Consider the following 18,592-nt stretch of genomic DNA (forward strand, 5'->3'; position numbering starts at 1 on the left):
ATACCATAATTCTGCAATTAATTATGAATTCTTCTCATCAATTGCTATCATAATGACCTATTTTATGATCAGAAAGATCAGCATCAGTGTGGTAAATAATTATTGAAATGTTATAGAATAGTTTGGGTAACTTGGCACCTAGGGCACAAAGCCTTAATGATGCTCACATGCAAATTTTTATTTTAGAAAATGCACAACATTACAATGACCTGCACCTGTCTATTAAAATAAATTACTATATGCTAAACTGAAAGCTAGAGACCCACAACAAATTATTTGATTGCACTCACTTTATGTTTTCTATCAAATTATTTTCAAAACATTCCTCTATATCTACGATTTGCTGAAATTAAATGCCCCAGACTGCTTGTCTACACTGCTTATCTCATATAAACATGAGTGAAAACTGAGCTTTGGTCCGTCTAGTCTTAGCAAACAATCACTCACCTCTGAGGCATCAAATTTTGTGTCTGTCTATGAAATTCTTTCTAATTCAACATTTGAAATCAGGCTGAAGACCAATTTTTCCCCTCTTTCCTTCTAAAATGGATGAGTATGCCTTGCGATACACTTGCATTTCATCTGGAATAATGCTGCCAAGATAGGCTCTGATCTGCACAACCCTAGAATGGACTGAATAGGTCTGATATTGGATGGAGGAATGGGTGAAACTGTATGTCCAATCTAATTTGTGAATGCCACTTGTTCAATATGATTCTCTAGTAATTCTCACCCTCTAATTTGCCTTGGTCCTCAGCTGTAAAGCCCTATTCAGAGATTATACCCTCTAATTTAGTCTTTAGATTGGTTTATAGAAAAGTGTGTTGTAATTTGTAAAGCTCTTGGTGAGTGTACTCATGTTGAAAGACTAAAGTCTAATTTGGATCAGTTTCTACAATAAAGATCATCTAAATAAAATTCATACATCTGCTAACTTTCTTGGGTTTATGTTAGGGTTACAGTTTCCTTATAAAATTAAATCATGATTTTCTAATCAAAATGAATTGCATATTAATCACAATTTACCTTATTTCTATAAAGCAGAAATTAATTTTGTGATTAATTTTTAATACAAAACAGTTTTAATAATCACTTTCCTATGTATATTCAATTATTCCGTTTAGTTTATTGAGCAGTTTTGTGTAACAGAACCTCAATAACCAACAACACAACCCATGGGTTGCTATAATATTTGGGAAAGCCAATACAAATGGTTTGAACTGCTATGCTGCAAAACAACATACCAAAAGCATGAACAATTGCCTACAAAATTAGATATTAAAAAACAAAAGCATTTATTATTTAGTAGCATTTATTTTTACATTAAAATTAAGGTATTGCAAAGCCTCCATTTCTCACAAACTAAAGAATTTATAAGCTTAAAATTTTCTACATTAGTTATTGGGTACAGAGACATCATTTCAGCAAGTATGAAGCAAAAGGTGGCAAGTCAGTAAAAAGCTGTTGATTTGACTTAGATTGACTCAAATAAATGTAAAGAGATACTAGCTGTTCTACTTGTTTATGATGGGTTGAAATCAAAGTAATTATTGTAGACCTCATTTTATTTGCAGTGCACCATGCAATTAACATGCCAATCTATGTTCTACTGTATGATTTGGTATAGAATTCATAGAAGTACTTTTAATGCTTATGTTGCGCCATCTATTGGAATGACAAATGCAATGCATTTTATTACTAAAAATGTTTATGATGCACCATCATCGGAAAATCAGAGACATAAGAACAGGACGGTCAAAACTGCTGACACACAGGCACTTATCCTTTTATTGAGGTGGATGATTTAAAATTGTTCTTGTTAAAAAGTTTTCTTTTTCCCCCACTTAAATTAGTACATTGTATGCTTAAATATAAGTATGATCATTTGAATTATGTTTGTAGACCTGAGGAATACTCTGTTATGCAGCCCTTTATTTACAAAATTATTTTGGACACATTTACAAAGTTTTGTGTTTAGGTATTTAATGGCATGGACTTTAGATGAACTGGCCACGCTAAACTGACCATGGTGTGTGTGTGTTCACCCTGTGATGGGCTGGCACCCTGACCTTATGTTGTATGCTTGCCTCCTCAAGATTAAGCAGGCTTAGAAAATGGTATGGTATAGTATTTAAAGATGTACTTTAAGTTTAATGAGTCTGATATTTTGTCTTTTATGTGTGAGGCAAAATGTGGAAAAATAACATTCCTTTTTTAATAAGTGTATTCATTATTCTGAGTATGTTTCTATTGCATTATTTAGAATTGTCCAAGATAATTGCACTTCTTTAAAACTAACTTTAAAATGCTAACACAAAGAATCATTTTCAATTATGCCAAATATATAACTACTTTAAATAACTGATTAATTTGTTATCTCTGTATGTTAATTCAGCTTTTGTGAAATTTCTAGAACAGTTTTCCTAGGCTTAAATATATATATACAGTGCATCCGAAAGTATTCACAGCGCATCACTTTTTCCACATTTTGTTATGTTACAGCCTTATTCCAAAATGGATTAAATTCATTTTTTCCCTCAGAATTCTACACACAACACCCCATAATGACAACGTGAAAAAAGTTTACTTGAGGTTTTTGCAATTTTATTAAAAATAAAAAAATTGAGAAATCACATGAACATAAGTATTCACAGCCTTTGCTCAATACTTTGTCGATGCACCTTTGGCAGCAATTACAGCCTCAAGTCTTTTTGAATATGATGGCACAAGCTTGGCACACCTATCCTTGGCCAGTTTTGCCCATTCCTCTTTGCAGCACCTCTCAAGCTCCATCAGGTTGGATGGGAAGCGTCGGTGCACAGCCATTTTAAGATCTCTCCAGAGATGTTCAATCGGATTCAAGTCTGGGCTCTGGCTTGGCCACTCAAGGACATCCACAGAGTTATCCTGAAGCCACTCCTTTGATATCTTGGCTGTGTGCTTAGGGTCGTTGTCCTGCTGAAAGATGAATCGTCACCCCAGTCTGAGGTCAAGAGCACACTGGAGCAGGTTTTCATCCAGGATGTCTCTATACATTGCTGCAGTCATCTTTCCCTTTATCCTGACTAGTCTCCCAGTTCCTGCTGCTGAAAAACATCCCCATAGCATGATGCTGCCACCAACATGATTCACTGTAAGTATGGTATTGGCCTGGTGATGAGCGGTGCCTGGTTTCCTCCAAACGTGACGCCTGGCATTCACACCAAAGAGTTCAATCTTTGTCTCATCAGACCAGAGAATTTTGTTTCTAATGGTCTGAGAGTCCTTCACGTGCCTTTTGGCAAACTCCAGGTGGGCTGCCATGTGCCTTTTACTAAGGAGTGGCTTCCGTCTGGCCACTCTACCATACAGGCCTGATTGGTGGATTGCTGCAGAGATGGTTGTCCTTCTGGAAGGTTCTCCTCTCTCCACAGAGGACCTCTGGAGCTCTGACAGAGTGACTATCGGTTTCTTGGTCACCTCCCTAACTAAGGCCCTTCCCTCCCGATCGCTCAGTTTAGATGGCCGGCCAGTTCTAGGAAGAGTCCTGGTGGTATTGAACTTCTTCCACTTACGGATGATGGAGGTCACTGTGCTCATTGGGACTTTCAAAGCAGCTGAAATTTTTCTGTAACCTTTCCCAGATTTGTGCCTCGACACTATCCTGTCTCGGAGGTCTACAGACAATTCTTTTGACTTCATGCTTGGTTTGTGCTCTGACATGAACTGTCAACTGTGGGACCTTATATAGACAGGTGTGTGCCTTTCCAAATCATGTCCAATCAACTGAATTTACCACAGGTGGACTCCAATTAAGCTGCAGAAACATCTCAAGGATGATCAGGGGACACAGGATGCACCTGAGCTCAATTTTGAGCTTCATGGCCAAGGCTGTGAATACTTATGTACATGTGCTTTCTCAATTTTTTTTTTTTAACAAATTTGCAAAAACCTCAAGTAAACTTTTTTCACATTGCCATTATGGGGTGTTGTGGGTAGAAATCTAAGGAAAAAAAAGAATTTAATCCATTTTGGAATAAGGCTGTAACATAACAAAATGTGGAAAAAGTGATGCGCTGTGAATAATTTCCGGATGCACTGTATATATATCTATATATATATATCTATATATATATATATATATATGAATGGAAGAGAAAGTCTGTGATATGGTTTGCATATTTGCCGCTGGAGATCCACAAAAGGAGAAAATGAATCACGTATCATAAAGTAGTTTTTATTCCTGAGCTTTCAGCCTCTGCCAGGGACCTTCATCAGAGGATAATCCTTAGACTTGCAAGAATCAATGCAAGAAAAAATTATGTGTAGGGGGGGAGGGGAGGTGGGTGATAGGCTGACAGTGTGATGGGGGTATTGGTTGTGAAGTTTTATTTATTATGAACATGTTCTTCTTAAGTTTGCATATGCTGGATTTATGTCCAAGTCTCTGTTGATGGTGTTCTCATTTGATAGCCAAGATTAAGCCAGCTCTGTGGCACTTTTAGTACTGGCCTTAAACCTTACTTGTACATCGTCCCAGTTAAATGTATGTCCTGTATATATATATTTGTAGTTGGAGAACCACAAAGGGAGATAATGAATCACGTATCATAAAGTAGTTTTTATTCCTGAGCTTTCCATCTAGATCGGAGTTTGCCAGGGAGATGTGTTGTGCCCCTTCCTATATAACATAATGGTTGATGCAATCATGAGGCACTCAAGAGTAGGGATGGAGTACAATAGGATTACTTATTTATTATTACTTTCTGAATGACCTGATGTTCACTGACTACAGCTTCATATTTAGAGATGACGGTACCGAGGCAACTGACATTTTCTACACTGTTGCCTGCACCGACCTGTCATATGGCCTAAAGATCAACATCAAAAAAACCAAGGTTCTAGTGACAGATGGGTCACAGTCCATTGTCCACCTTGAGGGACTACATATCGAACAATTCCAGGAATTCAAGCACCTAGGGTCACTGGTCCAAGAGAAGAAAGTATCATCAAACTTGGAGATCCACAGTAGGTCTGGACAGGCCACTGCAGCCTTTACCTCACTCAAGTGGTGAAAGTGGAAGAAGACAAACATCACCCTAAACAGCAATATTTATCTCTTCTGCATGCTCATCCTGCCGATTCCGCTCTGTGGGTCAGAAATGTGGACACTACATTAATCGGACCTGAACTAACTTGAGTTATTTCAAATGCAATGCCTGCAACAGAATCTACACATCTCAATTTGCGATCCTATCCCAGACGAAGTCATCTGGACAACAAGTGCGCAACAACTGACTCTAGACAAGCAAATCCAGCAGTGGTGGCCCAAATCGCATACCACATTGACTGTGAGGAGGTCCCCCACCCAATGGAGAATACAACGAACTGCACACGAGAAAACTTGAATTAAGCATGTACTGCTAGAGCCAACACCTTGACCATGATCAGGCAAAGACAGTTGCCATGGACCGTAAAGCACTGAAAGTCATCTTAAGCAACATCTAAAAACCTATGGCACCTACAGCACCACATTGGTGCTAAGAATCATATATATATATATATATATATATATATATATATATATATATATATATATACACACACTATATATTATATACTTCCAATGCATGACCTAAAATGGTGAAGAAGTAAACTGTCAGGGATTTAAATTTAAGTTTAGGTCCATGCATCCACTCAGATGGTGCAGTTGTAGTGCTGCTGCTTTGTAGTAAGGAGATTATGGGTTTACTTCCCAGGTCCTCCCTGTGTGGACAGTGCTTTGTGTAAAGAATTATTATTATTATAGGTTAGAGAAAACTAAAAAAAAAGAAATTTCAGAATATTACCAATGGGCCTTTTTTAGGGGACAACTAATGGGTAACAAGCTACAGAGGTTCTGCAGCAATTAAAGTAAATTAAGCCTCGGAAGCTGAAGCAAACAGTTTGCACCGGTTTCCCAACTTTTGTTGATTACTTAAAACCCCTCTGTCATAAAGCACAGATGGAAAAGACTGTGTTACTACATCCTCTGAAGTACTACTTGGACAACATTACACTGTAGATAGTTATAAATTGGGCGGCACGGTGGTGCAGTGGTAGCGCTGCTGCCTCGCAGTTAGGAGACCCGGGTTCGCTTCCCGGGTCCTCCCTGCGTGGAGTTTGCATGTTCTCCCGTGTCTGCGTGGGTTTCCTCCGGGCGCTCCGGTTTCCTCCCACAATCCAAAGACATGCAGGTTAGGTGGATTGGCGATTCTAAATTGGCCCTAGTGTGTGCTTGGTGTGTGGGTGTGTTTGTGTGTGTCCTGCGGTGGGTTGGCACCCTGCCCAGGATTGGTTCCTGCCTTGTGCCCTGTGTTGGCTGGGATTGGCTCCAGCAGACCCCCGTGACCCTATTCGGATTCAGCGGGTTAGAAAATGGATGGATGGATAGTTATAAATTCCAATGATAATGGCAAGAAAACAGCAATTGACAAATGAAATGAGACAGGGCATTAATTATTACACTTAGAAGTGCCAGCATTTCATTTACAGAAGAAAAAACAGAAAAAGTGAGGTGTTCAAAAAATTTGGACTGGAATATATGTGTGTGTACAGTATATATATATATACACATATATATATATTTATGTATATATATATATATATATATATATATATATATATATATATATGTGTGTGTGTGTGTTTAAAAAGTAAAATTAATTAATTAATAACATATTCGACGAGGCTGTATATGAATATTAGCCACGAAAATTAGACCATTCATGTGAACATTGATTCTCAACGGATCTACTTTAACCAGACCATTGCCAGCCTTGAGTTTTTATCAGTCACTGAACTCACTGGACCTGTTATTTCATTCATAAAAATGTTGCGCTAAATAAAAGTTCCGGGTCATATGTGAAGGGTTTTTTTTGGCATTGTCACACTAAAAGCCCCATCGTCGAGGCGCCCCGTCCACTTACTTTTGTACCATGGAGTCCCTAAGTCCAAGTTCCCACACTCACTGACTTACTTCTTAACATACGAGTCAATAGCAGATTACATTTGCTTAGCTCTTTCTTTCTGCGTTAAACCATTTTCTATAGTTCTGACATGATTACAGTAAACATGATGTAAATTTCTCTATCCAGCTCCTATGACTGAATCACGGTCCTCGCACTTACCACTTACTATTCCACCAGCCTCGGCGATCGGTATAGTCAGTATAACTCATTCTATGTAATTTTCAAATTTTGACTAATGGGAAATGACATATTGAATCGTTGTGAATTCCATTTTTTGTGATATCGATCAAAAGCCTTGTTGTCTTGCGGTTATATTAACATCATTATGAGTGCGCTTAGAGGGCTTTTATTTTGAAAGGAATCACATTCCCCTACTCACTACATGCCTACATTTTCCCTAAGCATAATGACTGTCGAATATGAGTATCATTACAGTTGATCGTGTGGTTTAACAATCGTGTTATCCTTCATGCCTTACTTTACGTATTTGAGTAATACATAGAATCGTTGGCATCCTGTGCATTACTACAGTAGCTGTTTTGGCGTGGCGAAAGCACTCCAGAGGAAATCGCCCGAACATTTAGGACTCTCGCAAATCCGATAGCGGCTGGAACAGATTGGAGCCTCTTTGGGAAGCTTCCATGTGATGCGCTTGGGGTTTTTCATCTCAACTGGAAATCAGAAACATCTAAACGCCAAATTACTTGTCGCAGGTTTGTCAAAGTACTGGAAGCGAAATGTTCATGGTTATACAAAAGAAGTGAGTTTAGGAAGTTGTCGGGAGTCGAGGTTTAGGTGATAGGGATGTTTGAGTATTGCAAAAGGGCGTTAACTGTGGAAAGTAAATAGTGGATTGTAGTCGCACAATGTGTGGCTCGTATCAGTTATTTGAAATTGTTTTTGTAGCCACGGATACAAAACAAAAAATATTAACGTGTCGAGTACACAATGACTCTGCATATTTGCTCACATCTGTCAAATGCACATAACTTTGTCAAAGTAGTATAATCCAGTCCAGGCTCGCTAAGGTCTGGAATCGGCTATAGAGAGTATAACAGTCCATCGGAGGACACACACACGATTATGCCCAATTTGGCATCATTTTACCGGCCTGAGCGTTGGGAGCAAGGTATGGGACAATTATCGTGCAAACTCCACACAAAAATGACTAGGTGCGGAATTTGAACCCAGGATCATGGATCCGTTAGGTGGAGTGGCAATTCACTGCACCTCCGTGCTGACCACCAGAGCAACAAGAAACTGATTATTGATTAACTAAATGGCGTTGGGATGGGCTTTACCGGCCTAATCCCCTGATCGTTTGGTCCTTGAATTACTAGGTTCTCCTTGAAAGCCCAAGGGATACCCTATACCCCCTTCTTGATATTAAATTAAAATATTAACGTCCTCAGTGTCATATATGAATATCAGTGTCCTCAAAACCCCAAGGAGGTTTACAGGGTGGTCCAGATCTAATTATGAAAAGGCGAACACATTGCACCCGCTGTTCGACTGACAACCGTCACCCCGCCATTTTGGTATGCAGGGCAGGTGCTGCCATCTATCGGCAACAATTTTTTTTTTTTTTTGTTTATTCTCTACGTAATAAACTTCAGAAGTTATAGCGTAATGAAAATTGCATAATTAGATCTGGAACACAACATACATCTAGACTCCAATAAAGGGGTGTTAAGATGATACAGTCAAAACTTAGATATGCTCCTGGACCAGCCAAAAAAATTTTAATCAGTCCAGAATCACATAAACTGACGGAAAGGCAAGGACTAAGCCATCTTTAAAGATTATTAACACTTTGAATGCATGTTTGTACAATCTATATGTAATAAAATGGTCAAGTCTCAATAAATCATGCCAATAAGGAAACAAGGGTAGTAGTTTTAAATTCACGAGTAAATTTTCAGTAATTCATTGAAAATAATGTGTACAGCGTTTTAGTTACAAACCAGCATATGTTTCTTTGTGCAAGTAGTGTGGTATAGGATAGCACAACATATTTCTCATAGTACAATATTATTCCACCTGGTATTATTTTAAATATTGCTCTTAAAGTACTACTATTGAATTTAGATCCAAGGTTATCTAAAAATGAGAAAAAAAATGCCTAAATTTGGTTTAAGTCTAGATCATTTTCCAAAGCACTACAGGCACTTCATGGCATCACTCAGAAATTGGATCTTGTCCTTGGTTTGTTTTAGATAAGTGCGAATAATGAGTCATTTTTCTTTAAATGATGGCTTGCTTGGTGCAGATTGAACTAGAATATATTTAATGAATATCTAATCACTATTCCTTTTCTCATAGTTTAATTGAAAGATTATTTTCACATTGCCCCAAAGTTCTTCAAGGGGTAAATTCCTTGGAAATGTTTACAGTCTGTAGATGCCGTCCACATATTCATCCAGACTAGCCTCAATGACAGATACAGACATAAGTTAAGGGAAGTTGGTTGGGTTGCTTTTGATAACATTTCTAAATTGCATGTAGAATAAATGATGGTTTTCCTGCGGTTGCCATGGTTTGGTTTGACAGTTACAAGGAACACACGATTTATAGTTTTACTGAAGAGGAAGTACAGCAACTGTAAATTAATGTATCCAATTAAATGAATGAAATTATGTTTGCTGCACTGGCTATACAATTCTCAGTCTTAGTTGACAATCTGTACATTTCACTCCTCATAGTAATAATTGGTTGTACATTGAGTTGGATGATGATGCACACGTCTGTCTTTATCAGTGAGTTCTTTTGTGGCTGAATAGTCCTATCCTGGACTCACAAGTCCTACTGCAGGTTTAACAAGTACCTGTGGTAACAGCAATAGTGGGTGTGCGCCTCCTGAGTCTCCTCTGCTGTCTCCTGGCTACCCTTTCCTCTTCCAGCATACTGTACATATCCCATCCGAACACATCTGTCTCCATGAGTTGCGGTCAGTAGCAATATTACCAAGGTTCTTGGGCCTGATTTTGTGCTTTCTTAACATAATCTTTAACTGATCCTTACAGTGCTCCCTCTTCCCCCTGGCAGAGTGTCATCCATGATGTAGCTGTCCCTATAGTACTCTGCAAGGCAGCTGATTAGGAGGCATCCTTACCATGTGTTCCAACCATCGTTAGCTGGGACTGAGTGATCTTGGCCTCAATACTTCTGCACTTGGTTTTTCTGAGTTTTTCACAGTAAATCACATAGTCATGCCAGGTAATTCCTAAGATGCACTGCATGCAGCATATGTGGAAGTGTTCCAGAAGGTTAATGTGGTGGGTGTAAATTACTCAAGCTTCACAGCTGTAGAGGAGGGTGGTAATGCAGATGGCTTGGTAGACACAGACCTTTGTGTGGAGATGCAAATATTTGTTTTGAAAGACCTGTTGCTCAAGTCTCCCAGAGGCAACTGTTGCTTGCTGAATTTGGTTTGGGACCTCCTTGTCAGTGCTGCTGTCTTCAGAGGGAATGCTTCCCACATACTGTATATGAAAGATGAAACTACTGACAGATGTTCATCGGCAATAGTGGAAACTGGTGGTATTGGGGAATGTTGGGACTCCATTGACAGATTATTTCTGTTTTGATGGTTAACGGGCAGTCCTATCCTGCTGTATACTCTCACTGCTGCATTAGAAGTCTTGTGGGGTGAGAGAAACAAGAGCGCAGTCATCCACATACTGCAGCTCAAGAATCTTCACTTTATGCAATTTAGGTAGTTGATTGGAGCTTCCTAATACTGAAGAAGTTATTGAAGAAGAGGTTATTGACAATCTGTACATTTCACTCCTCATATCTGTTCCATCATAATCATGTGGGTTGAACACCTATGTTTTGACTGGCATTTATTATGCTCATCCATTTAAAAAGGAAAAAAAGAAAATGGCAAATGTAGTGCAAGTCAGATCCTTAAAATGCCACCAATGATTAATTTAAAAAGTAGTCTAAATCACAGTGACACTTTACACTAACCGTAAAATCATTGTAATACTCATAAGACTAAGCAAAAATTATTAAGACAACTCTTTTTGACATACGCTACTCCAGTCATTTAGGATGAAGTTAATAATTGCTTTATTATTTTTAACAGACTTTTTACAATGTGTGATTCTGAATCGGACTCTGACCTGGATGAAATTCCCCACGATCATAAAGAGGTGAGCATATTTGGGTGATGGTGTTTTGTGTATATTATTTTGTGTTGTTTTTTGAATATGCTGATACAAGTTACAGTTACATGTTAAAAATATATACCAGTGAGATATCATTAAATGTATGACACCCAATATTTATAATATTGACTGTTTTATTGTGGTTCCCTTTTATACTCTTTAATGTTTTGATCTTAACCCATCCTCTTACTACACGGTCAGGTACTGTAGTTCAGCTCTTCCTTTCCTCATCCCTTTTACATCTATAACCTCAGGCAATTAGGCAGAGTAAAATTACATGCAGGAGCTAAGTTACACTTTTTATTACGTATATCTCATGGATAATATACTCAAATTATAAAGAAGCATAGTACTATGTGAAAGCTGGTTACAAGTATTAGTGCATTATAACAACCTAGACGAGAACAGGCCATTCAGCCCAGAAAACCTCGCCATTCCTATCCACTTAATTCTTGTAAAAAAACATCAAGTTTAGTTTTGAAAGTCCCTAAAGTACTACTGTCTACCACATTACTTGGCAACGTATTCCATTTGTCTGATTTTTCTCTGTGTGAAGAAAAACTTACTAATGTTTGTGCGAAGTTTACTCTTAACAAATTTCCAACTGTGTCCCCATGTTCTTGATAAACTCATTTGAAAATAACACACTCGATCCACTGTACTAATTCCCTTCATTATTTTAAATACTTCAATCATGTCACCTCTTAATCTTCTTTTGCTTAAACTGAAAAGGCTCAGCTCTATAATTCATCCCCTGTATCCCTGGAATCAACCTAGTTGCTCTTCTCTGGACCTTTTTTAGCGCTGCTATGTTGTTTTTGTAGCCTGGAGACCAAAACTGCACATAGTACTCAAGATGAGGCCTCACCAGTGCATTTGTAAAGCTTCAGCATAACCTCCTTGGACATGTACTTTAAACACCGTGCTATATAATCTAACATTCTGTTAGCCTTCTTAATGGCTTCTGAACACTGTCAGGAAGTTGATAGTGCAGAGTCCACTATGACTCCTAAATTCTTCTCATAAGGTGTGCTCTCGATTTTTCAGACCTCCCATTTTGTATTCAAACCTAACATTTTTTCTTCCTATGTGTAATACTTTAGATTTATTAACATTAAACTTCATCTGCCACAAATCTGCCCAAGTCTGTATGCTCTCCAAGTCCCTCTGTAATGATTTAACAGATTCTAGACTATCTGCCAATCAACCTACTGTATCTTGGTATAATCTGCAAATGTAACTACCTTATTACTTATATTCCTATCCAAATCATTTATGTGTATTAAAAATGGCAACGGCCCTGGCACTGACCCCTGTGGAACACCACTCTTAACATCAACCATTTCCGATGAAGTTCTTTGCACTGTCACCCTCTGCTTCCTGCGTCTCAGCCAATTCTGTACCAATGTACAAACATCACCCTGAACTCCCACTTCTTTTAGTTTGATGCCCCACCTCTCATATGGTACCTTTTTAAATGCTTTCTGAAAGCTCCACTTTGATTATATTCTTTTATTGATTCCTCGTAGAATTCCAGCGTGTTAGTAAAACATGACCTCCCTCTTCTGATCCCAAGCCAAACCATACAAACTGATAGTGCTAGATGTGGTTAACTTGTAGTTACACTCTATTCTTTATTCTTTCCTGTCAGCTCTGTTAAGGATTAAAAAATGGCAAAGAGTGTATGCCTTTGCAAGCCTTCCTCTTTATTGCCCCTCAGCAGCTCCTAATACATAAACCATGGACACATCCTGTAGCGATTCACCAATAAAACAGCTCACACACAACCCTCTTCCCAGTTTATCTACTTTAATGTGTAGAGGTCTCACATTAACTAATGAAAAAGCTCATGCAAACTCACTAAATGTAGCATTTTCTGTATTTCCAAGCAAACAAGAAAGAAAGGAAGCAATTAAACCATAAAATCTGGCCTAGATGGTGCTTTCCATATCAATGAAACTGTTGGGGTAGGGGATAAAAAAAAAAACTGGTTTGTCAAGCTTCCTGGTTTATTAAAAAAATAAAGACAAAAAAATATTTTTTAATTTATATGCTGGATATCACTCATTTTACACTCCACCACATGGGCTCACCTTCGTCAAGTGCCAGTAATAAGGAATCAGTAATATGGTCCTCATTCCAAATGTTTATGATCCCCTCTCACTCAGATATGATACCATACTAGAGACAGTCCTGTGTTCAGCTAAAAAGAAAGCCCCTCAGCCAGAGAAATGCATTTGTATACTGTACTTATTAAAGCAAGGTTAAAGTAATAATAGTAGTTATTTCTATCTGTAAACAAATATGACCCAGCTTTGGGGAATCTTCTCATCAAAAATGCTTTCTCCCTACACCCATTTAAAGTTGATGTTCTGAAGCAGATGTTAACAAAACTAGGCAAGTTGCATGTAAAACATTTGGTCACCTCTGCTAAAATACCTTATTTCACAGAAATTGCATTGTTCTACGCAGATCTTATTGCAGACTGTATATTTGTGCAAAACCTCTCTGCTTTTAGATATTTCTGCACAGTACTGCTTTTGCAATGATCATACTTTTCAGCATTTATATCTCAATTAGATAATGTTGAGGTTTTCCAAGTCTTGCCTTGTTTTAAATGTTCCCCTTAACTTGGATTTCTTAATGGCTTTCTGTTAGTCGAAATTCCAGACTAGAAGTGCTTAAATATTTTTTGTACAACTATTTGTAGGACAACAACAACAACAACATTTATTTATATAGCATATTTTCATACAAAAAGTAGCTCAAAGTGCTTTACTTAATGAAGAAAAGAAAACTAAAAGACAAAATAAGAAATTAAAATAAGACAACATTAGTTAACATAGAAAAGGAGTAAGGTCTGATGGCCAAGGTGGACAGAAAAAAAAAAACTCCAGACGACTGGAGAAAAAAAAATTTGCAGGGGTTCCAGGCCACGGGACCGCCCAGTCCCCTCTGGGCATTCTACCTAACATAAATGAAATAGTCCTCTTTGTAGTTAGGGTTCTCACGGAGTCACTTGATATTGATGGTCATACAGACTTCTGGCTTTTAATCCATCCATCCATCATTGTTGGAACATCACGGTGCTTCGAGTAGATGGTGGTGGCGGCGCAAGCCACCACCAAAAGGATAACGGAAAAGGAAACAGAAAAGAGAGTAGGGGTTAGTACAGATTTTAGAGCCACCATGAATAGTTATTATAATATATTATAATATTATAATATAATTATTATAGGAGTCTTTGTAAGGGTTATTTGTCTCTATTTTCATGTGCTCAACAATCTGCTTAGAGAAGGCTATGATAATTGAAATTAAGAACACTGGCGTGAGAGGTTAGATGGCTCAAATTACATACTCGCCTGTCTTAATTAAAGTCCTAAAGAATGTACAAAGTTTTGAGTCCTATGATTAGAAAAATGAACTGCAAAGGTGCCCAAATCTTTGTGCTTGCCAAATTAACTTTTTCCTCACTTTAACATATTTGTTGACTAAGTAGCAATTGTGAAATAAAAGGTACAGAAATTCATGTTTTTCAATAAGTGCCCAAACTATTGCACATGAAAAAGTAAATTAAGGTTTTAACCATGAAAGGTGTTTGCAGGCAGCGTTTTTGTTTTGTAAATTATCACTTGTCCATGAATCAAGTGATCTTCATGAAAGCAGAAAAATAATTCTTTTAAGTGTGGGGTACTGCACTATTAAGTCTACTCACAAGTATTCCCTAGAATTTTCTTGTTATTAACCCACACTTTGGGTACTCCAGACGTTTGTTGATTTTTTCTTATACATTTTTGAAGGGAGTTATCATAACACAGTGGGCAGCAGTGCTGCTTCATTGATCCAGTATTCTGACTTGAATCTCACAACCAGGTTCCCTTTGTTTCTGCATGGTTTTTCCATCAAATGCTTCTGAAGAAGTTCTGATTAATTTTGTGATTATAAATTGTACACTTTGTGAGTATGTGCATGATTGGCACCCCATCCAATATTTCATACTTTCTGCATATTGCTGCTATGTTGTGTTGTGTTATATTACATTGTTTGGAGTACTTTTTGAGTACTGTAAGAAAGAAAACTTTCCCCTGGTAACCTTTCACCAGTTGATTAACATTTCTCTTGAATAAAATAAATGGTTAAATGATCTGGTTCATGAAAACCACCATAGATTAACTACTATGTTGCCACGAAAGCATAAATCAATGATGGCATTGATATAATGCAAAACTATTTATTAATATAAGGTAGGAGTTTTCATTAGCAACCAAGCTAAAACTTTTTCCTGTGTTCTATTTAGGCTAACAATAAAGATGTTCATTCCTGCAGAAGAAAGTAGTTTGCTTTAGTAACCTTGTCTAAAGATAAACACACTAGTCATTGAGAAATGAAAAGAAAAAAACTTTAATTTTTGGAACTAAAAAAATTAAGACAAGAATTTTGAACTCTAAAGTCTTTTAAACACTGCAGTGAAATAATTGGCACTGAAAGGGACTTAAAATTCAAGCAAACCTCAAAAATGTATCACAGAGCACACTGTCATTGCAGAGTAGCAAGAGACTATTTATCAATTTCACTCTAGATATATGCATTTTTTGGAGTCTTAGGTTAATACGTAAACTGTCTCATTAACCAAATGAACTATTTTATGTTAATTTACAGTAGTTTTTAAATGTGTTAATTTTCTTGCAGAATTTAGCTCTAAAAAGATATTTATTCTTCTGTAATATGCATTAATTCATTTTAACTTACTAAATTTTATTCTAGTCCTTTCCTGCTATATCCTATATTTACAATTTTCAACTTGTTAATTTAAATTAAATAATTAGTATTAGTTATCGTTATTTCATATATCTAGACTGACCAAAGTGCTCATTAAATTACGGAATTTGGGGATGGATGGCTCACACTGACCATTTCGGAGGTTGGATATATTAATTAGGGTGGTAGCATTTTTGTTTTTCACTTGATTGGCAGAAAAGATAAAAGCATGTGACAAAAATAATTTTAATTTTGAGTTTGTCATCATTTAAAATGTCAATATTAAATGTTTTAAAGACAGCCATCTCCCTACAAAAAAACATTTTGTTTTCTTTGATTTTTCAGCCCTGGGAAATTTGTAACTTTGAAAATGTGAAATCAATAGGTAAGTAAAATATTTAGATTTTATTTTACTTCTATATGTATATTTCATGTTTGACTGATTTGAGTAAAATATTAAAAAACCCAATTCTGCTGTATATAGTATACTAGATTAAATTAGATAAACTTTATTAATCCCATGGGGAAATTCAAATGTATACAGCAGCAGAAACATTAAAACACAAGGACACAGACTATATGTATATTTCATGTTTGACTGATTTGAGTAAAATATTAAAAAACCCAATTCTGCTGTATATAGTATACTAGATTAAATTAGATAAACTTTATTAATCCCATGGGGAAATTCAAATGTATACAGCAGCAGAAACATTAAAACACAAGGACACAGACTCACTGGACAGATAATACAGTCAATCAATCAAAAAAAATGATTAATACATAAATCACTAAATACATAAATCAATAAATAAATAAATAAAAATATAACAAGTACATTGGATAGAAGCATTGAATGGCCTGATAGCAGTGGGCAGAAAAGACCCTCATGGGAGCTTCTTATCATGCTGTGGTGGAATGAGTCTATAGCTGAAAGTACTTTAAGGGAGCGCCTCCTGAAGGGGATGGAGGGGATTTTTCATTATGGGATCCAATTTAGCTATCATCCTCTTTTCCACAACAACTTCCAGTGTGTCCAGGGTGTGCCCTGTGTTGGAGCAAGTTTGCTCAGACATTGTGCTTCCTTTGTACCTGAGTTGCTTCCCCAGAAGACTACAGTGTAGAACACCACACTGTCTACTATGAACTGGTAGAACATTTCCAAGAGCTTATTCTGCAGTCTGCTCTAGCCCATCATGTGTACTCCCACTGTGTAGTCAGACCAGTCCAGTTTACTACTTACAGTCATATGAAATAGTTTGGGAACCCCTCTCAGCCTGCATAATAATTTACTCTACTTTCAACAAAAAAGATAACAGTGGTATTTCTTTCATTTCCTAGGAGCATCTGAGTACTGGGGTGTTTTCTGAACAAAGATTTTTAGTGAATCAGTATTTACTTGTATGAAATTAAATCAAATGTGAAAAACTGGCTGTGCAAAAATGTGGGTACCCTTGTAATTTTGCTGATTTGAATGCATGGAACTGCTCAATACTGATTACTTGCAACACCAAATTGGTTGGATTAGCTCGTTAAGCCTTGAACTTCATAGACAGGTGTGTCCAATCATGAGAAAATGCATTTAAGGTGGTCAATTGCAAGTTGTGCTTCCCTTTGACTCTCCTCTAAAGAGCGACAGCATGGGATCCTCAAAGCAACTCTCAAAAGATCTGAAAACAAAGCTTGTTCAGTATCATAGTTTAGGGGAAGGCTACAAAGAGCTATCTCAGAGGTTTAAACTGTCAGTTTCAACTGTAAGGAATGTAATCAAGAAATGGAAGGCCACAGGTACAGTTGCGTTTAAACCCAGGTCTGGCAGGCCAAGGAAAATACAGGAGCGGCATATGCGCAGGATTGTGAGAATAGTTACAGACAACCCACAGATCACCTCCAAAGACCTGCAAGAACATCTTGCTGCAGATGGTGTATCTGTACATCGTTCTACAATTCAGCGCAATTTGCACTAAGACCATCTGTATGGCAGGGTCATGAAAAAGAAGCCCGTTCTGCACTCACGCACCACAAAAAGAGTCACTTGTTGAATGCAAATGCTCATTTAGACAAGCCAGATTCATTTTGGAACGAAGTGCTTTGGACTGATGAGACAAAAATTGAGTTATTTGGTCATAACAAAAAGCGCTTTGTATGGCAGAAGAAGAACACCGCATTCCAAGAAAAACACCTGCTACCTACAGTCAAATTTGGTGGAGGTTCCATCATGCTGTGGGGCTGTATGGCTAGTTCTGGGACTGGGGCCCTTGTTAAAGTTGAGGGTTGGATGAATTCAACCCAATATCAACAAATTCTTTAGGATAATGTTCAAGCATCAGTCACAAAGTTGAAGTTACACAGGGGTTGGATATTCCAACAAGACAATGACCCAAAACACAGTTTGAAATCTACAAAGGCATTCATGCTGAGGAGAAGTACAATGTTCTGGAATGGCCGTCGCAGTACCCTGACTTCAATATCATCGAAAATCTATGGGATGATTTGAAGCAGGCTGTCCATGCTCGGCAGCCATCAAATTTAACTGAACTGGAGAGATTTTGTATGGAAGAATGGTCAAAAATACCTCCATCCAGAATCTAGACACTCATCAAAGACTATAGGAGGCGTCTAGAGACTGTTATATTTGCAAAAGGAGACTCGACTAAGTATTGATGTAATATC

The 18,592-nt window shown here is 37.4% G+C and overlaps 1 protein-coding gene across 1 annotated transcript in view; it reads left to right on the forward strand.

Moving 5' to 3' along the window:
- The first annotated feature begins 7,386 nt into the window (after positions 1–7,386).
- Positions 7,387–18,592, forward strand: part of ttc3 (tetratricopeptide repeat domain 3) — a 219,742-nt gene continuing 208,536 nt past the window's right edge. Inside the window, exons 1-3 of the mRNA XM_039744454.1 lie at positions 7,387–7,702; positions 11,080–11,146; positions 16,265–16,304. Coding sequence (XP_039600388.1) covers positions 11,090–11,146; positions 16,265–16,304 — 97 coding nt within the window. The 5' untranslated portion in view covers positions 7,387–7,702; positions 11,080–11,089. The remainder of the gene's footprint in view (positions 7,703–11,079; positions 11,147–16,264; positions 16,305–18,592) is intronic.

This window comes from Polypterus senegalus, chromosome 2, assembly GCF_016835505.1.
Source record: "Polypterus senegalus isolate Bchr_013 chromosome 2, ASM1683550v1, whole genome shotgun sequence".
Taxonomy (NCBI): Eukaryota; Metazoa; Chordata; class Cladistia; order Polypteriformes; family Polypteridae; genus Polypterus; species Polypterus senegalus.